The sequence below is a fragment of the Primulina eburnea genome, chromosome 1 (genome assembly GCF_022965805.1).
Source record: "Primulina eburnea isolate SZY01 chromosome 1, ASM2296580v1, whole genome shotgun sequence".
Lineage (NCBI taxonomy): Eukaryota > Viridiplantae > Streptophyta > Magnoliopsida > Lamiales > Gesneriaceae > Primulina > Primulina eburnea.
The window spans coordinates 58,312,982-58,331,604 of NC_133101.1; the positions used below are offsets into that span (position 1 = coordinate 58,312,982).

At 35.6% G+C, this 18,623-nt stretch overlaps 2 protein-coding genes and 1 pseudogene across 4 annotated transcripts; all 3 read left to right on the plus strand.

The window, feature by feature from the left end:
- Window positions 1–1,669: 1,669 nt before the first annotated feature.
- On the plus strand, window positions 1,670–7,266 carry LOC140834228 (serine/threonine-protein kinase Nek5-like). 3 transcript variants are annotated; one of them, XM_073198983.1, is made up of 15 exons: window positions 1,670–1,829; window positions 1,913–2,336; window positions 2,453–2,519; window positions 2,840–2,905; window positions 3,028–3,077; window positions 3,171–3,216; window positions 3,379–3,459; window positions 3,552–3,594; window positions 3,951–4,000; window positions 4,082–4,163; window positions 4,420–4,469; window positions 4,586–4,659; window positions 4,856–4,907; window positions 4,991–5,542; window positions 5,649–7,266. In XM_073198983.1, the coding sequence occupies exons 2-15, from the start codon at window positions 2,239–2,241 to the stop codon at window positions 7,179–7,181; spliced, it is 2,844 nt and encodes a 947-aa protein (XP_073055084.1). In that variant the 5' UTR covers window positions 1,670–1,829; window positions 1,913–2,238; the 3' UTR covers window positions 7,182–7,266. The 3 variants fall into 3 exon arrangements, with proteins under 3 accessions (XP_073055084.1, XP_073055077.1, XP_073055092.1); XM_073198976.1 differs by having other exon boundaries at window positions 1,681–2,336; XM_073198991.1 differs by having other exon boundaries at window positions 1,682–2,336; window positions 3,031–3,077.
- Window positions 7,267–8,022: 756 nt separating this feature from the next.
- On the plus strand, window positions 8,023–8,774 carry LOC140808927 (NDR1/HIN1-like protein 3; annotated as a pseudogene).
- Window positions 8,775–13,695: 4,921 nt separating this feature from the next.
- Window positions 13,696–14,451, plus strand: LOC140813052 (NDR1/HIN1-like protein 1). Its single transcript, XM_073171469.1, has one exon. The coding sequence runs from the start codon at window positions 13,773–13,775 to the stop codon at window positions 14,397–14,399; it is 627 nt and encodes a 208-aa protein (XP_073027570.1). The 5' UTR covers window positions 13,696–13,772; the 3' UTR covers window positions 14,400–14,451.
- Window positions 14,452–18,623: the final 4,172 nt, after the last annotated feature.

The following is an 18,623-nucleotide window of genomic DNA, read 5'->3' on the forward strand; positions in this document are numbered from 1 at the left end:
TATATTTTACTAGATATGTAAACGATCAGACCTAACAATATATAAAATATATCATAATATTGGATTATTAATAAATCGAACAATTATCACACAAACTAAATGCACTGATAAATGGTGATTGTAAACTTTTAACGACATATTTAAATTCATTAACAGATAATTAATTTCACTACTTCCAAAATTATAGTTGATTAAATGGTAGTTAACAAGGCACGTGGCCCGTGGATACAGCACGTGACCCCAGCACATGCATGCAATGAAATTACAGTGCACGAATACACGGTGATTTCGCTGCACCTTACTTCATCCAATCAATCACATCCCTCTTTAATTAATATATTTGCAGGATTGTCCTTGCAAAGTCACAGCTCTCTACTGTGATTAAATACAGTAAAGTATTCTAATCTCAACGGCCGTTATCAAGTTTATGACATTCTTATGTCTATATTGTGTTGTCGACATGTTCGAGATCACGTCTAATAGTCTCGATACATTTTCGGGTCGGCTGTGTCCGAAGCTTATCATCCGACTTTGTTTTTCAAACATGAATTGTTGCTTTTTCTCTTGAAAAACGGTCTATGTACATTGTTGTATAGAGTAGATTCCAATATTCATAAAGGGGAACTCGATATTTTGGTGTGACTCTAGTTATTTTGAAATTGAGCCAATCACCACGTTGCCTATTGGGAGTCAAAACTCAAAAACACCAAAAAAGATCCAATCTTTTTGTATAAATTTTATTGTAATGTAATTTGAAATTTTGGTTTTTAATTAATATTTTTAATGAAAAATTGGTTGGTAGTTGTAACTTAAATCTGCCATCATCCTAACCCTACTGCCTATGGCCAACTCTAATAAACACCCTTTAAACATAATTAATTAAAAAAAGGACTAATATCTTTTTTCTAGTAACTTTTATATTTTTGGGTTTTGGTTAATTGGTTTTTCAATTTTTTGTCTTGATACATTATTTTTTCATATTTGACTATTTTGGTATATTTTCGTCAATTTTCGTTATAAAAAGTTGATTAGATATTTGATTAGATATTGATTGAAGGCAAATATTTGTCTGACACGGTTTCACGGGTCGTATTTGTGACACGGATCTCTTATTTTAGTCACCCATGAAAAAATATTACTTTTTATGCTAAAAATATACTTTTTATTGTGAATATGGATATGGTTGACCCGTCTTACAGATTATGATCCGTGAGACGGTCTCACATGAGAGTCACTCTTGGTTGAAATTGATGTGATTAAAAACTGAGTGGGTCTCATGTGAGACCGTCTCATGAATCTAACCTATGAGACGGGTCAACCATACTCATATTCACAATAAAAAGTAATACTCTTAGCATAAAAAATAATACTTTTTCATGGATGACCAAATAAGAGATCCGTCTCACAAATACGACCCGTGAGACCGTCTCACACAAGTTTTGTCTTAAAAACTTGAAATTATTTGATTTATTTCATATACATTTCCACAACGATGTCACTTGATATCTAAGACTAATCATTTTTTTTCTAGCAATAAATGATGATCATGGCAGAAAATAGATCAAAATAGACAAATATGAAAAAATAATGTAACAGAAAAAATGAAAAATTAGTAACCTAAAACCCAGAAATGATAAAATTATTGGAAAAATAATTAACCAAGGAAAACGGGCTGCTCTGTGCACATCTTGCCCTTAACTTTTAAAGAGAAGGAACCATTTTTGTCTCTGTAAAAAAAATGCTGTAGAAACACAGAGTTCAGGTCTACTTCTCCTGCTTGCTTTGATCGAATTCATTCGAGAAATCCTCATTTGTGGGGTACCCAGAAGGCCAGTTAATTGCATTTTCGGTCTTGCTTTATTTCAGGAGTTCGGTGGGCATTTTTGTTTACTTTTCTATTCTCGTTTTGCAGTTCCTGTAAATGGGTGTTTTCTTGGGATGGATCCGCAGATGGGTAGAGGAGGCAGCGGATGTGTCTGAGATTAGTTTGAATACATATTACATTTTTTAGTTTAATATATCTTGCTTGAGATTTAATTACAGCAATTGATTTTACGATATAAATCAGAGATTAGAGGATCCAAGATTTTTTTTTTGGGGTTTGTATTATAAGGAGTTGATGTAGTGAAAGTTTCGGGGAGTATAGTCATCCAGATTTCTTTTTTGGGAACAATTCATTTCCTTAGGTACATGCTTATCAAGGGTGGAATATAGTGATACAGTGCTGATTTGTTGCCGATGGAGTCAAGAATGGGCCAGTATGACATCATGGAGCAGATTGGCCGTGGAGCCTTTGGTGCAGCCATTTTGGTACACCACAAACTGGAAAGAAAAAAGTATGACCTACAATGAAAAAAGTTCATTTTATTCATATCCAAAATTTTTGCAGTAAAATTCTTTAATGCGTTATCCTCATACTTTTTTCCCTGTGATTCTTGGGAATGGAACACAGGTACGTGCTTAAGAAAATTCGATTAGCTCGACAAATTGAAAGATGTCGGAGATCAGCTCATGAAGAGGTTAACTAATGTCATTGCTTCATTTCTAAGGATTTATTGTTTGTGCTAATGGTTATCTTAATTTCTCTTTTCGTTGTGGATCATCGACATCTCTACTTTTGATTAGGTTTAGCTTAACCATTTGGAATCTTAACGAGTTTACTTTTGTATTTATCGTAGTTATTTCTTTGTTTGGTATATAATCATCTCTTAAGTTTTAATTTTGCTGTGAATTTCATCTTCTTTATGCAATCGAGTGTTATTAGTGTGCATATTGTTCATGGTGTCGTAGAACTTAGTCTAAAATGTGAAGATTCCTTTTTGGCTGTGCAAAAATCTAGATGGCATTAATTGCGAGGTTACAACATCCTTACGTTGTTGAGTTCAAGGAAGCTTGGGTTGAGAAGGTGAGTGGCCTGGAAGCTTCTAATTGCTAGTTCCATTATAGTCCCAGAATCCTCTTTCATGCAGTAAATATGAGTTATATTTATTATTTTCCTCCTGATCTCTTTGTTTCCCAATCCTAAAGCAGGGTTGCTATGTTTGCATAGTCACTGGGTATTGTGAAGGAGGCGACATGTGAGTTTTTGGTGATAATTTGATTGGGAAGTACTGTTGCTTATTTTAAGCTGTTTTTGCTTCCTTATGTTCTATGCGCTGTTGATATTTCAGGGCTGAACTAATGAAAAAAGTAAATGGGCAGTACTTCCCTGAGGAGGTTTGAGTTGTTTTCATTGGAATAATGTCTCATTTTTCTCTTTATTCATGTAACTCTCATTTTTTAATAATAGACGTGATCACACATCTGATATGTTCAGCTAACCATACATTTTCTCATTGGTAGTTGACAATAATGTGTTCATCATTTTACACTGTGCAGAAACTGTTGAAGTGGTTCACTCAATTGTTATTGGCTGTTGAGTACCTGCATTCCAAATTTGTTCTCCACCGGGACCTCAAAGTAGCAATCTAATTTGATGCAATCTTTGGTCTTTATTTCTCTGTTAAATTTTATGATTATTCGTATTAATCTTGACAGCACTTTCTTGGCAGTGTTCCAACATCTTTCTCACCAAAGATCAAGATGTCCGTCTAGGTAATTTGGATTTGTGTTTTTTTTTTCCTTTTGCCTTGTGTTTGGATGAAAGATTTTGCCATTGGTTTGAAATGCTTAAATTCATTTATCATTTTGAAATGACACACGTTTTTTTAAGATAACAACACGTTTTTTTTTAAGATAACAACACATGTTTTCAACAAAATGAAAATAATCAATTTCAAATATGTAGGCTACATTAAACTATTCATGTTATTCATATTGATATGATATGATGCTATGCAATGAAGGTTTTTTGAATAATTAACCAATCTTTGAATTAGAATAAAATGTTTGGATATGGCTTAGTATGACATAATCCCTTAGTTTTTACTTTTTAATTCTGTTTTGAGCAGGTGATTTTGGACTTGCTAAAACTTTGAAAGCAGAAGATTTGGCTTCTTCGGTAAATAGCTATCATGCAAACAATTCCCCTGGAAAATTTAATAAATTATGCTTATGAAGTGGAGCTTGTTGTTCGGTGCAGGTTGTTGGAACTCCCAATTACATGTGTCCAGAACTTCTTGCTGATATTCCATATGGTTTTAAATCCGATATTTGGTCCCTTGGTATGATATTGTCCATTTTCTCTTCTTCAATACCATCAAATGAGTCTAACTGGATTCTAATGCTGTCATTATACTTCATTAAAAGCCAAAGCCTTTGTTTCTTCTTTTTTTTTTCCGGGAGAAGACCATGGTAGTTCACCCTTTTTGAGTTTTGTGGGCTTTCTGTAACCCTGGAAAATGATTTTACCCTTAGTTGAATCATGTCACTGCCCTCAAATATGAAGTCCCTTCTTGCATTGTTTTCTTTGTAAATCAGGTTGCTGCGTGTATGAAATGGCTGCTCATCGTCCTGCATTCAAGGCTTTTGTAATATCTCACTACCTCGTTTCATTCTTTTTCTTCCCTCTAAGTTTATTTCTGTGCTTTTTCCCCATTTAATTCTTAGTACATCTGCAAGCTTAATAGCTGTATGAATGTTTCAGGACATGGCTGGCTTAATAAGCAAAATTAACAGATCATCTATGGGCCCTTTGCCTCCCTGTTACTCTCCAGTCTTGTAAGTCAATTCGATCTGTCTACGTAAATGGTGATTATCGATATGGTCTAGAAATTTGATATATTAGCTCTTCCAAATTCCTAAAATTTCAATTTCCTTTTGATGATAAATGCTAGAGTTATGATTAATCATATACTACATTAGTTTACAACGCTGGTGTACTTTAAATTCATTTCAGACGTGTTCTATATTACAGGAAAACATTGATCAAAAGCATGCTAAGAAAAAATCCAGAACATCGGTCAAGCGTATGAACCTTCAGATTTTGTTCAAATCCCTGAACTAATTTTTGGAGGAGGTCTAATTATTTGATATTTCAAATGTTTATCAGGCATCTGAACTTCTGAAACACCCGTATCTTCAGCCCTATGTTGACCAGTACCGTCCATCCTATAATACAGCTGCTGCTGTGTTACCAAAAAAACCTCTTTGTAGATCTCGTGAGGGTAGAAAGAACATGGCTGAAAGCCAAAGTAGCAACGGTTCATGTAGCGACAGAGACAGCTTGACACCAAGTGAAAGCAACACACAAGAAACTGAATCATTGCTCTTGAAAACCAAGGAGTCTGATGGTCAGAAGCAACTGCCAGAGGAACAGAGAAATGGTAACGAGCCTAAGCAGCCAAGGATGATTAAAACCAATGTGATGGCTTTGAAGGAAGAAAATATTAGAGAAAATAGTTCTCCTATTAGAAGCAACCATTCAAAAGTTAGTGGAGCTAGTACCAGAAGAACTTATGTCGAAGCATCTCCGAGGCTCTCCAAACCAGGTAACGTTCATCCAGGTCTCAAAGCCATTGTAGAGATGCCTCCATCTTCATCAGCGAAGCCCGACTCTGATTCCAGTAAGAGAATACAATTAACAGATGCTATGAAGCAACAGGTACTAAAAGTTTTAATATTTTTTCTGTAATAAAATCTGTTTCTCAGCTTGATTTTATGCCAATAACCTGTATTCATATTTACTTCTTGTGGAAAACCCCTCGAAGACTAAAGTTAGATATGAAGGAATCCCTCCCCTGGGTCCTTTAAAGCCAGTTGCTGAAGAAGGATTCTCTTCAAAAACAAGAGAAAAAACACCTCCTACCTTGTCTAGAAGGCCTTCGTTTCCTAGAAGAATGAGGCAAGAAGGATGTGACTCTCCAAATGTCTTGAATAATGACATCAAAACTTATTCTAGTGATGTGCTGGATACTGAAGCTATCAAACCAATAAAATGCAGTTCACTGGAAATTGGGCAGCATCTGAGGAAGCATGAAGAAGTTGGTTCCAATAAAATGCAGACAAATAGCAGCAATTCTGCTTCCTCTTTGGTGTCGTTTCAAGGATTCGAGGTCTGTGATGATAAGCCAACCCCTTTTATTAGCGTGTCAGAGCAGATACTTAACAATCACGTGCAAGCCACAAATTTGGAAATCTTTAAGCATGATCCCTCTACCTCGGAAAGGATAGGGAATTACCCTATGGAACAAGTCGCTAATTGCCAAATCGGTCATCAGCTACACACTGAAGTTGATATCACTGAGTCTAGACCAAGCTGCTCCACCTCTTCCTCATCATACTCTGAGGCCTTCGAAAATTTTCCTAAGGCCTGTCACCGGAATAAATATGACTCTTTCTTATGCGATGAAGCAATTAAAAAACACTTGGATGACAATGTTCCGGATGTGAGTGCTTGTGATGAGAAGATGAATTCCACGAAACTGAAAGAGAACTCATTTTCTCTATCTGAAGATTTACTCCTGTGTGAAGAAGATGCAGCCCCACCCATCAGTCCCAACAATAGGCGTGAAATGTGCGATCTTTCATCCATGGGCGATGACAAGTTCATGGTGAAGGAACTAGTTCACTCAGCAGAATATTATTCCTCTTTGACTGTCTCTCCTGTCTCCCCAATTCCGAAGAATTTGTTTTCAGACAATGGAATACTTGTGCAAGATGCAGTTGTTGAAAAATCAATTAACAGTCATCTCCCAACTGCCTCTGATGATGTGATACATGATGGTAGAGTCCGAGTGGGGACTGAGCATCCGTTACATGAAAATGTGGATAAAAACACGAACGTCAGGAAGCAGATACACATGGCCAGGGAAATTTTTGATGTTAATGATCCAGCTTCATTTACTTGCTCTGATGCTGTGGTTTCCTCTGAAGACACTGCCTCCTCTTCGAATCTATTTGAAAACTCTGTCACGAAGGAAATAAGTGTGGCAAGTACAAATCCCATTCCTACAGCTCCTAACCTTGATACTTCAAAACCAGAATATCCCATAGCTCCTCCTACACAGGGGGAAACACGAGAAAGGGAAGTTTTAGACGTCTCTTCTTTCAGGCAAAGAGCTGATGCTCTTGAAGGTCTACTAGAACTGTCCGCTGATTTGCTTCAGCAAAGTAGACTAGAAGAACTTGCTGTGATTTTGAAGCCGTTTGGGAAAGAAAAGGTGTCGCCAAGAGATACCGCAATCTGGTTAGCAAAAAGTCTAAAAGGAATGTTTCTTGACCAGAATGGACGGACTTCATAGATGCTGCTGTCCATTATGTTTCACATCTAATTTTTATGTAACTCTCATTGCATCAATTGTATAAAAAATATGTTTTCAGCTATTATGTCGACTCCATATATGTGGATACACACGTGTTGTTTATTTCCAAGATTTTAGAAAAATCTCAATATCTGAGTGTTGAAACCAGAGGATTATTACATAAAATGTTATAGTATTAATTTTCAATTGGGCGACGAAATTTGTTTGTCTCATCGGGTTTAAGTCGATTATCATCTATTTTCACAGATGCATCTTTTGATCAAGTTCCATGCAAACCCATAAACCAAATTCACCAGTAAATGTCATTAAATTCTGTTTGATTTGATATTTGGTACTGTAATGTTGACTAGAGTGAGATTTTGAAATACACCATTATTTAATTACAATAATGATATAATAATAAAGATTTATAAAAGTTTATTTAATTGTATAAATAAGAATTATGTTGTAAAGTGTAGAATATTTGAAAGAAGATATTTTTGGAAACCAAGAGATAATATTCATTTTTTATTTCATAGAATGAGAAACATGCATGCAGGTTCGAGTTGCTGACGATTTTCTAAATTTTCCGAATTAAATATTGTCCGAGACTTCCCGATTAGAGTTCGCTATCCAAGTTTATTTTTTTAAAAATGTCTTATGTAAAATTCTATGTGAGATTAGTATGTCCTAATACCAAATTTGGAACAATTAATACAACCTAAGGAAAATGACCGTTGAAAATTCAAAACATAGTTTCCATGCATCGCATATATATTCACCAATATATCACAAGTTTCGCTTCCCAACACAAAAATCTGCGGTAGAATTATTCCCATGCATGGAGGACCGCAATGGACCGATCACCGGCTATCCCGCCCCCACCCATAATGGCCCCTCCGCCTCTGCATATCCTTATGCCGCTGGCTCCGGTTGTCCTCCTAATCCCTACTCTAATTACCATCCCAACCCTTATTATCCCCAACAATATTACCAACCCCAGCCCGACTACGTCCAGCGAGCTTCTTGCCTCCGCTGCGTCTTCGCCTTTGTGATAGGACTCTGTCTCATCTTTGGTACAACCACCTTCATTGTGTGGCTCGTTCTCCGGCCTCAGCTACCCGAGTCCAGGTCGATTCGTTCTCCATCTCCAATTTCACGTTCACCAACGGATCCCGCGTGTTCTTGATCTCCGAAATCCAGCTCACGGAAAAGAACCCTAACAGGAAAATGTCGCTCTCCTACAATCACGTGGAGGCCGCCGTCTTTTACAAATTTGAGTCGCTTTCGAAGACTGCCATCTCGCCATTTTCACAAGAGACGAAAACCCAGACATCTCTGGTGGCGAAATTTGCAGGTGATGGGGATTTCGTGGAGAAATGGGTGGTGGATGGGGTCAATGGAGAGATAGGCAAGAATGCGGATGTTGGATTCAATTTCAGGTTGGTTTCGTGGATCAACTTCGAGTCTGAGTCGTGGAGTAGTAGGAATATTTTGAAGGTGTTCTGCGGGGATTTGGCGGTTGGGATCCCGAGCAACGGGAAGCCCGGGGGGTTGACTGGCGGGCCAAGTCCTTGTCGGGTCGGAATTTGATAAGGTGACGTTGGTTTGTCTTTTTGTCAAATAGATTTTGTGTACGTTGATTTGGCGAGGGAAGTGTTAGATTTGGTACTACTGGTGTGCGAGTTCGTAATCCGTATATTGATTATATTTAGAAAATTGATATTAAAATATATATTTGAATTAAATAACAAGAGGAGTTGAATAAATCAAATCAAGTCAAATTTTAACTCAAATAAATAAAGTCAAAAATTTGTGTAAGACGGTTTCACGGGTCATATTTTGTGAGACGGATCTTTATTTGGGTAATCAATGAAAACGTATTATTTTTTATGCTAAGGATATTAATTTTTATGGTGAATATGGATAAGGTTGACCCGTCTCTCAAATGAGACCTACTCATAAATAAAAGAAGGCACGGCACACCCTCCTATTTTCGAAATTAAACATATTTTTGGAAAACCACCATATATGTGATGTATTATTGGGTGTAGGCATAAACTTCGAGCCGACTGAAGATATCAATAATTTTTTTTTAATTTTTTTGGATTTATTTTGGAAAATTTAAGTTTATATATCGAGTATTTTCTAATTTTAGAGTTGAGTTATTCATTATTTGGATGTTAATTAAAATGCATTAAGAATTTTAAATGCCAATTTCGAAAATTATTAGTAATTATAAAAAAATTTCAGATTTGTAAAAATTTGAATATTTTGACTTTTGGGGTCATATATATTCAATATTTGGATATTGCGAGGACGTTGCGATGTGCAATATGAATTGTGAAAACTTTAACTCGAATTTTGAAACTAGTTTTGAAGATTTTGAACTAATTGCAAAGACTTGGACTAATATTGAGCCCATCTAAGGTATCATCAATAAATGTTTGAAATAAATATCAATTTTGAGAATTTTAGTTTAGGGAAATTGATTATTATAACTCATTTCAAAGTCATAATTTTAAAAATAGCCTTCTTTACTAATATTTACCATTATGTCTTATATAATTGAAATATCCTATATTACCCTTTTTCATTCTAAATTATTTACTCCAATTCTTTACTCCATAGTTATAAGAAAAAATTAATAAATAAAGATGCAGATTCACGCCAATTGTCATGGATTTCTTTCCCATTCTATGTTATTGCTCAACATTTCTATTCTTTATTTCAAGTAAGTTACTTTACAATCATTGTTCAATCTCTATTATCAATTTTTAATACATACAAATAAAAAAATTCAAACATATTTCAACTTCAAAATATTATTTTTGTATTCAATATATCGCGAATCATCCTTTCATTAATACATACAAATAAAATAATTCGCACATATTTCAACTTCAAAAAATTCACACATATTTCAATTGCAAAAAAATCACAAATCATCCACTTATTTCAAGTTAAAAATATTCTTAATTTAAAAAAAAACTTAAAAATGGAAAGATCGTGACAATATTCAAGTCAAATTTTTTAAAAAATTAAAATCAACATAATTTTTTTTATTGGAATCAAAATATTCAACAATTTGACAGAAAAAAACAGTTTTGTCATATATTTATGCATATATATTATTATAAACAAAAAATTAATCATTATTTGTGTAAAAAAATAGATTGACAAAAAAGTTGAAATTCATACATGTTTGAAGAACTACAATTGATGTTCTTTAAAACTCCCAAAGCATTGAATTGATGAGAGAAGAAAAGAGATTGAGAGAGAAATTGATGGTGGATAAAATTTTAAGGATATCTTTGTAATTTGATATAATAAAAAGATTATTTTGGTAAATTAACTTAATTGAAAGCTAATCTTGATTATAGTAATTTGGTGGAGGCTATTTAAGAAAATCTCCCTTTAGTTTACAAGTAGTAAGCTTTGGAAATTTTAAAGCCTAAACGGCGGATTTGAAATTTTATGCTAAATTGTTGGGCTATTGAAATATATGGTTTTGTAAAAAAAATTCTTGTTAAACGGTCTCACATATCTTAATCCGCGAGACATGTCAATCATGTCTATATTTACAATAGTGAGATAATTATGACATAAAAAGTAATAATTTTTTCATGAGTGACCCTAATAGGAGATATGTCTCACAAAATTAACTAGTGAGATCGTCTCACTAACGCTTTTGTGATGATTTTGCCACATGTTTGGTTTTTTAGAGAAGTCCTTAAGATTTTTTTATGGTAAATTAAGTGTTTAGTTAAGGTATACATTTATTGTTTTTATTAAGACGTTTATAACGATGTGAGATGATGTTAAATATTTTTTAATGAGCTGTGACGTACCTTATGTTTTTATGTGGATGATGTAATTTCATTTATATATTTACATTGATTGTTAATTTGTAGAGTTGAGAATAATTTCTAATTTATTTTAAAAATAAAATAAATTTTTACTTTTTTCAACTAGATTTTATTTTGGATGTTCGTTGACTAGTCACATTAACTGTCTTTGCATAGAACGTCGAGCTTTGAATCTTTTGATTGCTATTGATATTTATATGTTGAGATGTATTGAGTCATCAGATGAATGAATGGATATGATTTAGCCACATCTCATACGACAGAATGAGGACGAACGAGTAAATCCCGCGCCCTCGATGCAACATGCATGAATGAGCGATGACTTGATGTTATGTTTCTAGTATGGGTGGCCACTGTTATAGTTGTTAATGCGATTCTTTTGGACTCCGTTTGATATTCATTATTCATTTTGTTGGGTGCAATAATTGTTCTTGTTTCGTAGAGCGATCGAACCGTGGTACTTGAGCTGCTGTACGGTTTAAAAGATTTGAGTTGCACCACTACTAGCTATAGCTTATGGTAAAGCGACAAACGCTCGGTCCTACAATTAGTATCAGAGTCAAGGTCACGGGTTCGATTCCCATTGATTGCAAGGAGTGCAATTATTGGGAGGGAGATTGTTGGGTGCAATAATTGTCCTTGCTTGGTAGGGCGATCGAACCATCGTGCTTGAGCTGCTGTGTGGTTTTAAAGATTTGAGTTGCACCATTACCACTAGCTAGTAAAGCGACAAGCACTCGATCTTACACATTTATTCCATTTTACGCATTGCATTATATTTCATTGTGTTTTACTTAATTTTATTTCATGTTGTTATTAATTTTACTTGTTCATCGAATGTAACGGGGCTCGACCCTTATTTTCTTTTTATGTTGTGGTAGTTGTGATTCGTATATAGCCCCGAGACCCTAAGGCAGTGAGAGGGATACTTACTGATATTCATACACAAAAGTCCAAAATTATGTACTTGCCGAAAATTGAGGGCTTTTAAAATTTTCCCCTTCAAAAACTGTAATTTTAAGATGCAACAATATATTTCTATACTCAAAAGTTTGATTCCAACCTTGTCAATGTAGATTTATTCCCATGATGAACCGCGGAGTCCAACTGATCTGGCATGTTCATTGTCTATGAAATTCAGCTCACCACTCATAATCCCCACATCGAAATGTTTCATATCGACTATGATCATATTGTGGTTGAAAATGTTATATTTAATATAATATTAAGGATTGTGTGTATCAGATATAAGTGTAATCTCGAATGTTGTAATACTTCGTGACAACATGCAGGGAAATTGATAACTTAATTAGAAATAACACAGAAATAATTATGTATAAGTGAACACATTTCTGCGATGTCTCATGACAAAATAATCATTAGAAAAGAAATCGAGTTTACAAAACCAATACTAGTAAAGAAACAAAAAACTATTTTTCTTAACAAATCAAGGAAATAAATTACGTTCTAAAATATCAATAACAAAAAAAAAAGAGAAAAACACAAAACTGTAAATCTGTATGGCCAAAATTTGGAGTAACTGAAAAATTCTTCAATAAAACCTTGTACAAGTGTTGTCTTCGAATGATTTCAACATGTTACGACAATACAGTGAAACAACAATGCTTTGTCTTTGCGAGTTCTTCAGAAAAATATATATTTGTTCTCTCGTATCTCGCTTGTTTTTTTCGTGCAACAATTATTCTTATATATATATTTGTGTTGATCTTGATATGATTCCTTGAAAATAAAAAAAAAGTACTTTTGAAATAAATTCTTTTAAATATTTAAGATCGAATCTAAAGATTAAGAAACTCAATATTATAGAATGATGAAACTCTTATACAAAATTTCATTTGGTTCTTCATCCTCCATCTCATTATAACATAATAACTATTTATCGTATTTGTGAAACAAATTATTACTGTAGTGTACTTGAATAGAATATACTTCACGAGTATTTCGTTTCGTCATATTAAATCATCATACATTAACTCATTTTTTCTTTTATCAGATATAAGTTAATAGTTAGTTAGTTAGCTTGTAAAATGACAGTTAGAAGATAGTTAGCAGATTAGATATATACGCATTCCCTGTAAAGACGGTAGATAGAAAAATTCATTCTTCTCATTGAGCGATAATGAATTGAAATGCTCTCCACATCTCCACGTAATATCTTTGACAAAGTACATTTGTACATCATCGTTTCTTTTAGATTTAATAAAGTTTGAATGAAATAATGTTGTTGAATTCAAGAGAAAGCCCCTCAAATCCAAAAAGAGAAAATGGTCGGCTAGCTTTACCCATTGGTCATGCCATCCCATAAATATAACGTCGTCTTCGAAAGAGTTAAAAAATATAAAGACCCCAACCTAAATTTTTGAATCTTCTAACCTTCGACCTCAAGCATCTCTCCTCCCTAATGGATAAAGGGTTAAATTTTCTCCCTCTTGTTATTAATTTTGAGTTACAAAACTAATGTGACATTAACGTTCGATGCATCTTTGATCTATCAACTTTGACAATATTGTTGTATCGAACTATTTCAATACTTAAAACTAAATATCATACTAGTAACACAATCAAGACAAACCCTCGCTTATATATAATTTTTCTTACATTTATGTAACAAGATTGTAAAAATACATAACGTATTCATCCATTGTAAGTCTCTCCTTGTGTGCATATATATATATAACCCCGCCGCAAGAACCACCGAGACATGACGGCCAAGGAGTGTGGGCGCATCCACCACCACCGCAAAAAACTCTGTCGCCGCCTTCTTGCCTCCTTACTCGGCTTCTCAGTCCTCGCGCTCTTCCTCATTCTCCTCGTATATCTCATCCTCCGTCCGACCAAACCCCATTTCATCCTCCAAGATGCCACCGTCTATGCCTTCAACCTCTCCCCCGCAAACCTACTCACCACCAGCCTCCAAGTGACATTCTCCTCCCGTAACCCTAATGAAAGAATTGGCATTTACTATGATAAAATTGAAGTGTACGCTTCGTATCACAGCCAGCAGATAACTCCTCCGACGCTGCTTCCGTCCTCGTATCAGGGACACGAGGATACCACCGTTTGGTCACCGAATCTGAACGGAAACTCCGTTCCTGTGGCTCCGTATCTTGCTGCTGCCCTTAAACAGGATCGGTTAACCGGAACTGAGCTGATTAACGTGAGAGTCGAGGGAAGAATTAGATGGAAAGTGGGTACTTTTATTTCTGGGAAGTATCATCTGCATGTGAATTGCCCGGCGTACGTGAATTTTGATTCCAACAGTAACAGCGTTGTTGTGGGGCCGCCGATCAATTATCAATTGCTGAAGAACTGCCACGTTGATGTTTGAGCTTCGTCTGCTTCATCAATGGTTTTTTTTTATTTCCATCGTAATTTGTTTATAAATTTGGTCGCCTTGTTATTTTTTTTTTACAATTTTTTAATGAAAATTAACTTCCATTAAATGAGGTAAAAAAAATAGTATTGGTACAATTACACTGGGCATATCCAGGACTAATACGAAAACTTAGATACAATCACCGTACCACACTACAAACATGAAGCAAGCTAGAAAATACACAATGATATCATCCTATTACATTACATCTAGCATCATAACAGCACAAGGAAGTGATCTCAGGCAAATGATTTGGATCTTCTTCACAACAGCGTCCATATCTATTTTCTCAGTTTCGAACATCACCCTATTTCTTGTGTTCCAGATAGCGTGAACCGTGGCAGCTAGTGCAGCACACCTGAGCTTGTTAATAGTCGACTTACCTCGGTAGACAGTTCTAAATGCTTTCAAAACAGACGAAGAATTCGCCATTATCTTTTTCATGTCAAGCCATCCTCGAATTTTGACCCAAACAAGCTTAGAGAATTCGCAATTAAAGAATAAGTGCTCAAATGTTTCTGTTTTCACTTTACACAACACACATGATTTGTCAGACACATAACACTGTCTATCACGAGTCAGAAATTTTTGATGAGCAAATAACCAAAGGGCAAACCTGTGCTTGGGGATTACGAAAGATTTAGAGATGAGAGGTTTCCATGGCCAACGTCCCACCGATTGAGCGAAGAACCTGTAAGCACGGCTCAAACCTTCTACCCCCCGGAACCATCCATCTAAGCAACTGGATGCTTTCTCATTAGACCCATTCTCCATAATCAATATATCTCTAATCCCAAGTATTTGCTTAATCAAAGGAGAGTCATCTCTAGCCGCGTTCCAATTCCATATATCACCGAATCCACTGTGCAAATGTGCTACCCATTTAATCCAGAGGCTATCCTTCTTCGCATCAATGTTCCATAGTGTCTTACAAATTAAGGCTTTATTCCAAGCCTTCAAGTTTTTCAATCCCAAGCCACCATCTTCTATCGGTCGACAAACCTGATGCCATGCAATTGGTGGGTGCTTCGTGGGCCATACAAATTTTCTGCACAGGGAGTTAATCATATTAATAATGTTGTTCGGGATTGTTAGAATAGATAACCAAAAACATTCCACACCCTGAATCACCGAACGAAGTAACTCCAATTTCCCTGCATACGACAGAGATTTACTAGGCCATGATTTAATTTTATTGTCAATAGCCTCGATGAGTAGGCTATAGTCTGAGGTACGAAGCTTTCTAGATGCAAGTGGGATGCCAAGATACCTGAATGGTAGTTCACCACAACACATACCTGTGAGCTGAAGGATACGATGTTGTGTGTCTGAGTCAATACCAGCCATGAAGATATTGGATTTAAGCAAATTTACTCTGAGCCCCGCCATATCACCAAAATCATTCAAACATTTCATAACCATTGATACACTTTGTACATCACCACGAGAAAATAGTAGAACATCATCGGCATAAGCCAAATGAGTAATATGTAAGTTCTTACACTTTGGGTGGAAGCCAAACCTTTGAGATCTTGACATGCATTTAAGTGACCTGGACAACACTTCAAGGCACAATGTGAACCAAAAAGGAGATAGAGGATCACCTTGACGAAGCCCCCTCTTACCTTCGAAATGTCCAAATTATCCACCATTAATTGAAATTGAGTATGAAGCTGTAGACACACATTCCATAATCCAACAAATAAACTTCTTGGGGAAATTCAAGTATAAGAGTACCTCATAGAGGAAGTCCCAATCGAGAGTGTCGTAAGCTTTTTGAATATCAATCTTCAAGGTACATCGCGGAGCTCCTCGCTTACGAGAATATTTCCTCAGAAGTTCATGCGCAAGATGAATATTATCAACAATGGAACGTCCCTTAATGAAAGCCGCTTGTGCATCATCAACAAGGCTGCCAATAACTTGCCTCAATCTCTCAACCAAAATTTTAGAGATAATCTTGTAAAACACTGTGCAACAAGATATCGGTCTATAGTCATTCACATTCTCTGCCCCAGGAGATTTAGGTACCACTGCAATGATAGCATGGTTCCACAGTCTAAGAAGCTTACCACTGTCAAAGAATTTATTCACTGCATCGAAGACATCATTACCAATAATATGCCAAGCTGATTTGAAGAAATGAGATCCATAACCATCGGGCCCAGGAGATTTATCATTCTCAATATCAAATAATGCAGTCTGAACTTCCTCCTTGCTAACAGGCGCCGTCAAAATATGCCAATTATCAACTGAAACGCATGGCCCATTGGTAACAAGCTCACGGCTAATCTGAACTCTGTGTACCTTAGTTCCCAGAATACCTCTATAATGATCAATGAATTGCTGCGCAATAGTAGGAACATCTGTTGAAATGCTATCATCTTGTAACCGAATGGCTGAGACTGATTTCTTTCTAGTGGCACGCTTAATGAGATCATGAAAATACTTGGTACATCTGTCTCCTTGTCTGATGTAATCACATTTTGTTTTTTGTGCAATGAAAGATCTTTCGGCCTCCATCAGTAATTCAGCTGTTTTCCTCAAATCCTTATACCCTTCTGTCACCAGACCTGATGTGAAGATGGTAGCCTGCACTTGCTCAAGTTTATCTGTTGCTGCCTTAGTTCGAATAGAAATGTTGCTAAACTGCCTATAATTCAAAATCTTCATAGGTTTCTTGAGTTTACCAAAGAGTTGCTTCAGTCTGAACTGCTTAGTACCATGTCCATTAAAAAACCAGTTGTTGCTCACTGTATCTGCAAAGTCAACACTAAGTGTCCGCATGTTAAAGAACTTAAACGGTTTCTTAGTAGCAGCACACTGATCAAACAAGGAAACCATACACAAAGTATGATCTGATATACAGCCCGGAACCATATACTCTACCACAGCATTTAAATTAGATTGCAACCACATTTGATTAGTCATGACTCTGTCCAGCTTACTACAAACCGAGTGATTGGTCCAAGTTAATGGGCAACCCATAGAGCGCAAATCCATCAACTCAAGTGCATTAACACAGTCCACGAAGTCACTGATCTCATAAGTTTTAACTGGTAGACCCCCTCTCTTCTCATCAAAGGATAGCACATTATTAAAGTCACCTAAAAGAATCCAAGGAGCTAGAATAAAGCTCCCAAATTTCATTAAATCATCCCACAACTCCCTTCTACGAACTAGAGTGTTATGCCCATATAAGAAGGATGCAAAGAAAAAATGCTTTGTTTTCAAGCAAGTGACTCGAAGATGAATCACTTGTTCAATCATAGTCAACACCTCAATATTAACAGCAATCGGGTTCCAAATGACAACAATTCTACCTTTATTTGAAAGAGAGAAATTGTGGCAGGCTTTCATACCTTGAAAGTGGATCCGAAGCATATTCTGAAGAGCCTTATCATCTAATTTAGATTCTAAAAGGCCGAAAATATCAATCTTATGAGAGCACAACAATTTCCTTACACTCCTTTGTTTAAGGGGTTTATGAAGGCCCCTAATATTCCAACATGCTATCTTGATAAAGGAACAGAGGCAATTGTGGGTTGCCGCCCCTTGTTTTCATTCCCAAAATATCTGTTTCCCATGTCAGAGTTACCTACCATTCTTTCTATATTCTGTATCAGGCGAGTTAGTGTCTTCTAATTCCTCCAAGAAATTAGAGAACTCTATATTCTTCTTCCCTTTCCCGCTAACAGTTTTTTTCTTTGAGGACTTGATTTTCTTTTTCGATTTCTTGCTAGTAACTTCAATGAAAGGGACTTCTGCTTCATTAGGTAGTTTCGAAGTTTCCCCCAGCAGAGGGAATTCACTTTCTAACACTGAAACGGTCTTACAAATTAAATATTTTATGAAACGGATATTTGACTTGATCCAATTCATGAGAAAATATTATTTTTTTATATTAACAGTATTATATTTCATTTTATGTGTGAATCGGGTTGATCTGTATCATCAAACCGGAAATAGATATGTAAAATACTTAGTCATTTTTCTTTGAGCAAGTTGGATGTTAGGAGTTTTGGAAGTAGAAAAATAAAAATAAAAAACTGAAACATATACGTGTATAGTTGCGTTGTAGTACTTGTGATTCTTTTGAAATTTGTTACACTCTATAAATTTCTTGTAAATTAAATTAAATTATATACATGCTGACAATTCCCGATGGAGGGGAGA

What these genes read in the sequence shown, in the direction of transcription:
- LOC140813052 (XM_073171469.1), top strand. Translation starts at nt 13,773, where the DNA reads ATGACGGCCAAGGAGTGTGGGCGCATCCACCACCACCGCAAAAAACTC.
- LOC140834228 (XM_073198983.1), top strand. Translation starts at nt 2,239, where the DNA reads ATGGAGTCAAGAATGGGCCAGTATGACATCATGGAGCAGATTGGCCGT. An exon ending in TTCTCCACCGGGACCTCAAA is followed by an intron (nt 3,460 to 3,551) that starts GTAGCAATCTAA and finishes CTTTCTTGGCAG; the next exon opens with TGTTCCAACATCTTTCTCAC. An exon ending in GTCCTGCATTCAAGGCTTTT is followed by an intron (nt 4,470 to 4,585) that starts GTAATATCTCAC and finishes TGAATGTTTCAG; the next exon opens with GACATGGCTGGCTTAATAAG.